General features: G+C 43.4%; 1 protein-coding gene across 1 annotated transcript in view; it reads left to right on the forward strand.

Moving 5' to 3' along the window:
- Window positions 1-12386, forward strand: part of poln (polymerase (DNA directed) nu) — a 103890-nt gene that overhangs the window by 64180 nt on the left and 27324 nt on the right. The window contains exon 15 of the mRNA XM_042342212.1: window positions 8973-9087. Coding sequence (XP_042198146.1) covers window positions 8973-9087 — 115 coding nt within the window. The remainder of the gene's footprint in view (window positions 1-8972; window positions 9088-12386) is intronic.

A 12386-nucleotide genomic window follows, 5' to 3' on the forward strand; every position in this document is an offset into this window, starting at 1 on the left:
TTATTTACTCCCTGCCCTCCACCCTCCCCGATCCCGCCCCCAGATCAGGTCAAAACTGATTGTCCAGCGCCATGGGACGTCCTCCCGACGTGAAAGGCGCTGTATAAATGTAATTTTGTTGTTGTTAGGGTGGGTGTTCCACTGAAGCTATGAGGAACAACAAAGCTGGAGATCTTCTATCTTAACAAGGGACTAGAAAAAATACTTTCTCTTGTGCAAGATTTGTTCATCAGTAACTTATGGATACTGTATACTGTAGATACAGTTGCCATGTGAAATAGAAATTGGTCCCAGACATGTATGCAGATGAAACAACCATTTTTAATCATACCCAAACTCACAAAGTCAAACTGTAACATAGGTAGCGGGCACCAACCTGTTTGCCTGGGGAGGGGTGGGGGCAATGGTGTCGAGGAGACTTGATGGCTTATTCTTCATGCCCCTGTAGGGAAGTGCTTGTCTGGCCCCTAGATTTGGAATTTCCTGATTTTCTCTACTCTCCTATGAGAGCACAAGGTGGTGGGATGCGAGCAGCCTATGGAAATCTTCAGAGACTATTAATTGTGTTACCTGGTCCATCAGCTTCTCACAGAACTGGCATCCTTCAGTACTTTAGTAGAGGTTTCGATGCCTGCCAGTGCTCACAGTCCAGACTCTCACAGAAAGAAGCTAAGCCCTTGGGGGCGTGGAGGAAATTGGGGGGTGGGAGCTTTGGAACTGAAGCCACAGCAAAAGTCACCTTCTGCAGGAGAGAGGGGCAGAAAATGTAAAGTAAAAAAGCACATAAACAAACTAGTTCTGTATTTTGGGGTTCCTGCTTTCTATTGAAACAAATGTCTTTTCAATTCCTCCGCCTTTCCCCCTCAGTCCCTATTTTTAGTTCACGCCTGAAGACCTTCCTGTTCGACTGTGCTTACAGTCATCTGCCCCTTCCCCCCCCCGGCTCAGCTTCAGGTTCCGCCACCATTGGGAGCCCCGAGATGCATCAATTTTTATGGTCCCACGTGAAGGGTGCTCTATAAATGCAAGTTGTTGTTGTTCTTTTACTGATCACAAGGTCATAATATTTTACAGCTTGAATGGAAGCCATTCATCTATTTAGTCGCATTTTCCTTCCTTTTCTCTGAACCCTTTAATATTTTTCCTTATTACATATTTGCCTAATTTCCAAGTAAACCCTTGTCATTGCAGTTGTTTTCATTTCAATGTTTTTTTTAAATTTGGAGTCCGTTCAATATACATTGCTATATTGTCTCGCATGCTGTGTTAGCCAAACTAAGCCAACAAGGGATAGGGGTGGGGTGCAGGGTCCATAAATTATTTTAGATATAAGATATATTATATATAATAATAATAATAATCCTTGCATTTGATATAGCGCTTTTCACGTTGGGAGGACGTCCCAAAGCGCTTCACAGAACTCACTGTAAAGTGAATTGACTGTATATTTGTGGGTGAACGCGGCAGCCAATTGCGCACAGCAATGTCCCACAAACAGTCGTAGATTGAAAATGACCAATTTATTGTTGTTATGTGTATTAGATATAAAGGGCATGAGGAATGAGCAAGAGAGGGGGAGAGAAGATTGGCTTATGTGGAGAAAAGCACCATCACCTGTTTGATGGACTAAATGACCTGTCTCCGGGCTGTAACATTTTATAATTCCCTGGCACAGTCTCAACGTCTCCATGTTAGGGGAGAAATATCAGGCAGTTTCCGTTTCTGATTACTTTCCATTGAGCCTTGCTGGAAGTCAAAGTAGAGAGAGAGACAGGAGTGCCACATGAGAGCAGGATAAACCTTGGCTGTGATGGCCTCTCGGGTCAAATAGACTGCTGGCACTTACTGCCCAGGTTCACACATAAATAAATAGCCGCTTGTATAAGTGATTTGAGGGCTGTGGACATTCATGCAGCTATCCATCAAATCAATAGAAATGGAAACGGTTATTAGGAGTGCAGCAAACTACAGTGCAGCAGAACACATTAATGAAGATGAATTGATTAATTTATTTTGTATTTTGATAAAGGGGTTTTAAAATCAAGTAAATATATAAAGCAATCAAGATTTTTTGTGCATGCAATTGCTTGAAAGAATGTAATGAGTTTATGTTTACTCTTCCAAGTTAGATTAAGGAACAGTCCATATGAAATGGGGAATTTGACCTTGACTCGTGATCCATAACTGTAAACAGGACAACGTTTCACAATGATCCTTTAGCTCTCCAGTGTCAATGGCATCATGTTGCACACTACAGCTCAGCGTAGTTACATTGTAAATATTGTTGTGCCTGTATAATTCTTATTGCAAATATTCTGCTCATAGATCAAATGTCTATGGCATTTAATGATACGCCCTACATTCATGTCTGCCCAGGTTATATAATTATATAAACAAAACGCAAAATACTGCAGATGCTGAAAATCTGAAACAAAAACTGAAGTCGCCAGGACCACTCAGCAGATCAGGCAGCATCTATAGAGAAAGGAAAGTGAGTCAACGTTTCGGATCCACGACCCTTTGTCAGAACACAAAGTAACGAAATTCTGACGAATGGTCGTGGCCCCAAAACGTTGACTCACTTTCCTTTCTCTATAGATGCTGCCTGACCTGTTGAATGTTCTCAGCGACTTATGTTTTTGTTTTATATGTATGTTCATTTCCATCAACAACAAGAACAACAAGATTACATTTGTATAGAGCCTTTCACGTTGGGAGGACGTCACAAGGCACTGGACAGTGTACAGCATTTCAGACCCGAGCTGGGGTCGGGGTGGAGAAGGGAGGGGAGGGGAAGGGGGGGTGACCGATGGCATGGTCGAAGAGGAGGGTCTTGAGGCGGGACTTGAAGGAGGCTAAGGAGGGGGTGAGGTGGAGTGATTCGGGGATGGAATTTCAGAGGTTGGGGGCAGAGGGGCTGAAGGCTCTCCTGCCAATGGTGGGGCGGGTGGGTCGGGGAACGTGGAGCAGGTCAGAACCGGCTGAGCGGAGGGAAGGTTAGTTGGTAGGGGGTTAGGAGGGCGCAGAGGTAGGGTGGGGCGATGCCATGGAGGTCTTTGTGGGTGAGGACCAGGATCTTGAACTGGATCCTCTGAAGGATAGGGAACCAATGGAGTCAGGCGAGAATGAGGAAGATGGGGTCACGGAGTTTGGTTCGGGAGAGGACACGGGCTGCAGAGTTCTGGAAAGACCAACGAGCAGGGCGTTTGCATAGTCGAGCCTGGAGGTGATGAAGGCATGCACAAGAGTTTCAGTGGCCTAGTGGCAGAGTCGGGCGATGTTACGGAGGTGAAAGAAGGCAGAGTGGGTCGTGGCTTGGATGTGGGGAAGAAAAGACAGTTGAGGGTCGAACAAGACACCTGGGTTCCTGACTGGCGGTGAGTTGTAGTGTGCAACCATGGAGATTGATGCTGCCAGAGCCTGAGGTGCTGAGGCGCTGGCGCGAGTCAATCAGGAGGGCCTCAGTCTTGTTCACATTCAACTGTAGGAAATTTTCCTTCATCCAGGACTTGATGTCCGACAGGCAGTCTGTCAGGACAGCAGTGGTCCTGGAGTTGAGGGTAGAGGCAGAAAGATAGAGTTAGGTGTCATCCGCATACATATGGAAGTTGACCCCATGTCTGCGGATGATGTCACCAAGGAGGAGCATAGAGATATTAAAGAGGAGAGGGCCAAGGACAGAGCCCTGGGGGACGCCAGACGTGACAGTGCGGGGGTTGAAGGAGAAACCGTTAGAGGCAACAAAGTGGAAACGGTGAGAAAAATCCATACTGAGTTTCATTACATCGCTAGTTACCTACAAATAGTTCCAAGATTTAATAGTAATAATCCTTGCATTTGATATAGTGCTTTATTACAACATTGAGACGGCTCAAAGCGCTTCACAGGATATACTGTAAAGTGGATTGACTGTATACTTGTGGGCAAAATCTGGCAGCCAGTTGCGCACAGCAATGTCCCACAAACAGCCATGCAGTGAGTGACCAATTGAACAAAAAAAAATTCTGTGATTGTTAGCTAGGACACCGAGAGAAACTCCCTTCTCTTTTCGAATAGTGCCACCATGAATGTTTTTTAACCAAAAGTAGCACCATTAGCAAATTTGTCTTCCATTGGTTTCTGAGCTCAGTCAAGATTTAACTCATTATTTTGGCATGACAATTTGAGATTATGCATCTCAACAGCAAAACTGAGTTACTCCCGGGGTAGGTTACACACAGATATGACTGAGACAGACAGACAGACAGACAGACAGACAGACAGACAGACAGACAGACAGACAGACAGACTGACTGACTGACTGACTGACTGACTGACTGACTGACTGACTGACTGACTGATTGATTGATTGATTGATTGATTGATTGATTGATTGATTGATTGATTTCTTATTGCAAAAGGGATTAAGGGATATGAGGATAAAACAGGGTCAGGTTATTAGCTGGAGTTAGATTAGAAGATCAGCCATGACTGAATGGCGGGGCAGGCTCGAAGGGCCGAATGGCCTACTCCTGCTCCTACATGTTATGTTATGCTATGAGCTTCAATACATGGTTTACAAGTGTCATGTCATAATCATAATAAATTCTTACTCGTGTAACAAACACAAAATGTTAGCAATACAAAATCTGAAAATATTTTTTACTGTAGATGGGAGCTTTAAAATGTTTCCTCCAATACCATTATTCTTTATTTGTGTAACTTCTTTCACTGTCCCAATCTTTTTACATTTATTACTTTGGTTCTTTTTGAATTACATTTGTTCTACCTGAGCAACGTTACTTTGATAGGATCTACAATAATATTTCCATTTTGATATAGTGCCTACAGCATCTCAAAGTATCTCCAAACCAGTTGACGTAAACCATCTACAACAACTGCCCGGGAGATGCTTTGTATTTGTAGGCTATTGCAGCAGCCAATTTGCACGCAGCAATGCCCCCAAACAGGCATGAACTGAAAGATCCATTTATTTGGGGAATTGTTGACCAGGACACCCAGGAGAAACACCCTTCTCTTATAAGCTGATGGTACAGTCTCAAAGGGGATGAAGGAACAGAGAGACCTGTGGGTTCATATAAGCAAATCTTTGAAGATGGCAGGACAGGTAGATAAAGCTGTTAAAAAGCATACAGGATGCTAGGCTTTATAAATAGGGGCATAGAATGCAAAAATCAGGAAGTTTTTGAGGAGTCCTGTAGCATATTGGTTAGAGCACTCACCTCACAAGCGAGAGGACCCAGGTTCAATTCCCGGGCAGGGTGAAACCTTAGATAAGTTTCCTTACTCCACACGCCTCTGTTTATCTAGCAGTAAGTAGGAACCTGGTTGTTAGTCAATTGGCGACTCGCTTTTAAAAGAAATGATAATAATTGGGTCACTCAATCCACGACTGTTTGTGAGAACACTGCCATGCGCAATTGACTGACGCGTTTCACCCACAAAATATTCAGTCAATTCACTTTACAGTATATTCTGAGAAGCGCTTTGAGACGCCTAGAAGATGAAATAAGGCACGATATCAAATGCAAGCATTATTATTTTCAGCACATAATAGATGCTTGGTTGTCCATTTGACCAAATGGCATTATTGTGCACTCCATGTTAACAGCCTGCTTTATTTTAGTTCTATCTTATTTGTGTAGCACCATGACGTTTATGATTCCACACATTGAACATTTGTTAAACTGTGGTGTCAGACTATGGTTCTCACTGCTCTATTCACCAACACATCCAGATCCCAAACTGGCAGAGACTGAGAAACTATTTTTATGTGGTGAGCGAAAAGAACACTTGCCAGGAAAACAGCAGTGTAAATGGTGCTTCGGGACTGAAAGTGCGTCGCCTCTAGGGAATTTCATGTAGGTCATGGCCACCTGCAGGAACTCAGTTCCAATCTCCAAAATATATGAAAGCAGGGGAGGACTGGCTCCCTGAAAGAGCCTGGGATTTTGATGGAAAAAATGGGTTGCTGGTTTGTGGGGGGGCACAAGGGCCAAAAAGCATGAAACAACACGCAAAAGCACGGCCCCGGCCTCCATATTGGTATCGCCCTAAGCCTGACAGCCCCTCCAGTCTCCAGGCTCGGGGTGTGGGCAGTGGGCCAGGCAGATGGCAGTGGATTGCTAGCAAATTCACCATCATCTTGGTGGCAACAGCGGCTTTTCGCCCGTCCAGACTTTCCGTCGTGCACCAAGACTGTAGAATGGACCTGCACAAGGAAAGAAGTAACTTTGCCAGCAAAGCCAATGTGCTGCTGCACATTAGATTCCTTGTGTCCTGGCCATGGCATAGTTGGTGCTCGGGGCAGCTTTTGGTAAATCAGGGGCCATTATCACTGGGATGTTCAGGAACCATTCGCCCACTCGGGAAATTTCAGACATCAAGTCCTGGATGAGAGCTAACTTTCTACAGTTGAACATCAACAAAACTGAGGCTCTCCTGATTGGCTCCCATCAGCGCCTCCTCACCTCAGGCACTGACAGCATCACCATCCAAGGATGCACACTCCACCTTACTAAGCCAGTAGGAAACTTGGGGTCTTGTTTGACCCTCAACTATCCTTTCTACCTCACATCTGTACCATGATCTGCTCTGCCTTCCCCCACCTGTGCAACATTGCCCGGCTCCTCCACTGCTCCCCGCAGATCTCCGAGACCTCATCCACGCTTTCATCACATCTAGGCTCAACTATGCTAACTCCCTTCTTTTCGGCCTTCCCAACTCTTCCCTCTATAAGCTGCAGATCATTAAGAGCTCTGCAGCTCGTGTCCTTTCCAGAGCAGGCTTCGTGACCCTATCACCCCTATCCTCGCCCGTTCCCCTGGCTCTCCATCCCCCAGAGGACAAAATTCAAAATCCTCGTCCTCGCCTTCAATGCACTCCACGGCCTTGCTCCTTCTTACCTCTGACCTGCTAAGATCATATGGACCTGCCGCTCCCTCCGGTCAGTCAGCTCTGGCCTGCCCCACCATTGGCAGTCAGGCCTTCAGCTTCTTTGACCCCACCCTTTGGAACTCCAGTCCACAGTCCCTTCGCCTTATTCAAGGCACATCTCAAGACTCTCTTCTTCACCCTCCTACCCCTGCCCTCCAACCCCCACCTGACTCCAACACCCTGCTTGGATCCAATTCACTGACTGTCGAACGCCTTGGGACATTCTCCCAACATGAAAACGCTATACAAATGCAATTTACTGTTGTTGTTAAACTGAGAACCCCTCTGTCTGTTCAGGTGCATGTTAAAATTCACATAGCAGTACTACCGATGTCCTGACCAACAATCCCCCATATTAAGTAGGTCATTCATTTCATGGCTGTTTGTGCAATGTTGCTGTTGCTGCACACTCAACCTCACGAAGCCAGTCAGGAACCTGGGTGTCTTGTTTGACCCTGAACTGTCCTTTTTCCCCACATCCGCGCCATGACCGGCACTGCCTATCACACCTCCACAACATTGCCAGACTCCGCCACCGCCTCACCCCTCAGGCTGCCGAAACCCTGACCCACGCATTCGTCACTTCAAGGCTCGATTATTGAAATTTCCTCCTCATCGGCCTTCCCAACTCTTCCCCTCACAAGACGCAGATCATCCAGAACTCTGCAGCTCGTGTACTCTCGCGCACTCCTGACCCCTGACTGCCCAGCGCCTTGGGACGTACTCCCGACGTGAAGGATGCTCTATAAATATAATTTTGTTGTTGTTAGAAAATTGGCTGCCATGTTCACCTTCAAAATACAGTCAATACACATTACAGTAAAAACTGTGAAATGCTAGAGACACCCTCCCTATGTGCAAGGCATGATATCAAAAACAATATTATTATTATTTTTAGATTTGAATTGTTTTCTTCGCCTTTGGTTGCCAAGTGTTAATGCCAAGTAGGTGACAAATATTAGACGGCAGCAGCACTGTATAAGGGTTGTGGTGACTTAAAGATTTCATGATGCCATGTAACAAAATTGATGTCTACGGATTTCTCTCGTTGAACTGGACAAATTTTCACAGAATATTTAAAAATGTGAGAGAGGTAAGTACGTTCTTAAACAGGTTCTCTTTATCTCTATCCCTTTTTCTCAATTTTATGCTTTTTTTCATTTTACTTTCTGTTCCACTTTCCCAATTATCTTTGGCTTCCTGCATCTTGTGGTTCTCACCCTGTCATCGATGATCTGGGCAGCCTCACTAACACAGGCGCATTCACTTTGCTACTTCTGTGCGTGATGACAACGGTTGCTACTGTTCTTGTCACTACAGGTATTTATTTTTAACTTACCCTTTACATTGGAAATTATTTAAAAATACTGAAAGCAGTACCAGTGCTGGCTTAAACATTCTTCTTTCTTCCCCCCCTCCACCTTTGAGGGACGAATTTTCAGCTACCATAACTATAATAAATTGGTCATTTCAATCCACGACTGTTTGTGGGACATTGCTATGCACAATTGGCTGCCGCATTTCCCCCATAAATTTCCCCCATAAAGTCAATTCACTTTACAGTCTATTTTGTGAAGCGCTTTGAGATGTCTAGAAGACGTGAAAAGCGCTATATCAAATGCAAGGGTTATTATTATTATAACCCAAATAATAATCCTTGCATAATCTGGAACTCCCTCCCTAAATCCCTCCATCTCGCTCCCTTTCTATCTGTAAAAGATTCCTGAAAATATAATTATAATGATAATCCTTGCATTTGATATAGCGCCTTATCATGTGGTTGAGTTGTCTTAAAGAGCTTCACAGAATATATTGTAAAGTGGACTTACTGTGTATTTTGTGGACAAAATACTCTTTAGACCAGTGGTTGCCAACCCCACAACAGTCTTTATGCATGAAATTCTACTTGGCATCCTGAAATTCTGCCGATCTTCAAGCCTCATATAGTGCTGCTGCCATCTATTATTTGTCACCTCGAATTATCAGAAGGCTGAAAAGAAGACTAGATTGTAACAACAGTCTTTTTGTTATTTCAGATTTTTCCCAGGTTGAACTACGTATCCTAGCACATCTCTCCTCAGATCCAGAGCTGCTGAAACTTTTCCAAGATCCAGAAACATCAGATGTTTTTTCTATTCTCGCTTGTCAGTGGTAAGTGCCATATCTGATTCTTTAGAATTTTTTTTTAATATGAGTCATTCCCAAATTACTGTGAGCCAGCTGGCCCCCTGCCAGCCGACACATAAACCAAGGCAAATAAATCATCCGGTAATACAGGATTCTGGGAGGAGGTTAATTAGCACCGTCTAGTCTCATGCAGTCTGTTACCTTGTTCATCTTTAGAGCAAAGACCCAAATCTGGCCTGTGCAATCAAATCTGATCACTCCAGTGACTGACTTGATTCTATTTCATGGTAGCTCCCCACGCTTTACTCCGAGATACCCTTCATCCAAACCGTTTGGGTGATTAATTCAGACAAGCGGAGAGGAGAGACATTCCACCTGGGATTTTTCAAAGGTTCCTTTAAAAAATTTAGAAAACTGTCTTCAAAATTAAAACTGAATTAAAAAATTCTCCAAAATTGGCACATTCTGAAATGCTAAGGTACAAAGTCCAAGTCTAGACCCAGGCAAAATTTTGTCTCCCTGATTGTACATCGATTTCAAGATTGTTCTCAGTAAACAATATTAATTCAACATTGAAGCTAATATAGAGTGGCCTTCATTTTTTTTGAGGGGGTCAGCGGGTGTCCAACACATGTAGAAAGGTAGTACCATACGTAATAGTATTTTGACAGACAGTTCCAGGTATGCATGAAAATTTCCCTGTTTCTGGAATGCTGTGGGCACTCTGTCCAGAGGGACACCCCAGTTCATCTAATGGCAAGTGCCTAGGCTTGTGGACTCCAAAGCCTGTGTTGGAGTACTGCTGGAGTCTAACCCAGCTAAAACCATGCAACCTTCCAAGCACAATCCAGCAAGCTTCCTGCTGCTTGTCCAGCTAGGTCCATCCTACCATTTAGGGGTTTGCTTTGCATGGTTAACAGGAGCCAAGTGGGAAGAATTCCAGGTATGGCCTTCCGGACTAAGCCTATATGGAATTTGAAGCTTCTGGACATCATACTATCAAGGTACTGATTACCTCAGAAATATCAGGGAAAACTCCATTTTGAGCTCCAGCGTTATAAACAAGGCCACACAAATGCGGACGTGCAAATCATTTTTATCATAAAATAATAACTTAACAATGTAATTATGTTAAAGCTTCAAGCTATATTATTAGGTCATCAATACTCTTTGGGTGAACAGTCAAAGAAAGTGATGCTAATGAAGGAAGTTCCATTCTGATATGAAGTCTTCTGTTGACATTTAGTCCCCATTACAATGTGCGAACGGAGCTCTTGGCAGATGCATGAATGGGTCATTTTGTGTATATCAGCTTAACTCAACAACAAAATCAGATAAGTGACAAAGTACAGATCGCAATTTTTCACCGAATATATATTTTGCAATATATCATTCCATGTGCATTTTGGACAATAATTTGGACTAATTAAAAGTTGCATTTAGGGATACAAATTAAAAGTGAATGCTACAGTTAAAGATCCTATGTCACTACTCGAAAAGAGAAGGGAGTTTTCCCCCAAATAAAATTGATCACTCGTTTCATGGCTGGTTGTGGGACAACGTTATGTGCAAAAATGCTTCCACGTTTGCCTATGAAAACAGTCACTCCATTTCACAATAAATCCTGTGAAGCATTTTGAGACATCCTTCTGATGTGATAAGGTGCTTTACCAAATGCAAGGATTATTATTGTTATTAACTACATAAGTAAATCCTGAGTGAGTGCGAAAAGCACAGCCCAGTGATAAGTTATATATTACATTGATACATAGGTAAATGAAGGGGGGAAGTACATTGATTGATACTGGTGTCAGACTGCTGAATTACAGATTACTGAAGTAAGCGGAATACATTAGTTGCATATTGAAGGGACTGAAATTTGCAGTTAAAGAGCTTGCAACATGCAATGGTTCATGTTCTGCTGGGACCGTAGAGTTGTTTTATGTGGATTGCGTTGCTGAATAATGCAGATTGCGATGTTGAATTGTTATTCCATAGTCTCTCTTCAGTTGCCTTTGGGAGCCGGGGAGAAATCCTAGGTTCATTTTCTTGGAAGATTTAGTTGTGATATTCACTTCCCTCAGAGAATTAAATAAATTGGGAAGAATCAACAATAGTGCAAGTTGTGCATGGCCTAACGTGAACGATTGCCTGGGACACTGCTGTGCGCAATTGGCTGGCTCGTTTCGCCCACAAAATATACTGCCAATTCATTTTATAGTATATCCTGTGAAGCGCTTTGAGACGTCTCGAAGACCCGATATCAAATGCATGGATTATTATTATCAATCAGCCTTTTCTCATTCCAAATTTCTTATGTCCTTCAACAACAAAGTGCACTTATATAGGGCTTTTCACAAAATCTAAATGTCTCAGAGGCTCTTAACAGATATGTTGGGGAGCACCGAGCAGGGAGAAGTGAGGACGTTGATCAGAAGCATGGGTTTTGAAGGCTGGGAGAAATGAACCAAAACAAACAGATTTTTGAAAGAGTTCCAGAAAATAAACAGGAGCACAGTGAGTAAAGGCTTTGTCAGCAATGATCGGACAAAGGTTGGTGGAGTCAAGCAATAGGCCAGTCAGAGGAGCAGAGGATAAAGGCAGGAGAATAGAGCTAAATGGAATTGAATGTGTAGAGAGGAGAGAGAGCATAAAGTGATTTGAAGGTCAGGGCAAGGTTCTTAAAGTGGATCCAATGGGAGCCGGTGGAGCCTGGTAAGGGATGTGCGGAACGTAATGTGGGAGCGAACATGGGCTTCACTATTTAGAGGTTATACTCATGAGCCTTAAACAAGCAAGCTGAAACTCATGTACTAGTGGTTGTTATCAGGAGAAGTGAGGTTCTGAGGCCTCATATTCTTACCATTATTGGTTTGCAGTTTAATTGTGCAGAATTTTCAAAATTCTTAAATTTAGTCTTAACTTGGATTCTGGTTTTCCTCAGTTCTTAGACTTTCCAAGATTGTAAATTGTAAGGTCTTAAGGCTAAGACCAAGAGATATTTTGAGCATAGACTGTTTGTGTAATGTAGGGGAATTTACTTCGGATTCTAATGCAATCCATCTTGATTGGGTACAGGTAAACAAGTGAGCAGTGCATTGGGTATGGGCTTGTCCTAAGCGCTCCGAGATGCTGCCCCGAGTGAAGCGTGCTATTTAAATGCAAGTTGTCTTATACTTATATATTTATATTTTGTTAAAGGTTTCATTTTACAGTTACCAAGTTCTATGTGCAGCACTGTAACAGCGAAGGGAAATTATAGAGCTCACTGACAGACTATCAAATCTAATATTTGGAGATAGTCCCTAATGTCATTCTACACT

This window comes from Callorhinchus milii, unplaced genomic scaffold (genome assembly GCF_018977255.1).
Source record: "Callorhinchus milii isolate IMCB2004 unplaced genomic scaffold, IMCB_Cmil_1.0 Scaffold1, whole genome shotgun sequence".
In the NCBI taxonomy this organism is placed as follows: Eukaryota; Metazoa; Chordata; class Chondrichthyes; order Chimaeriformes; family Callorhinchidae; genus Callorhinchus; species Callorhinchus milii.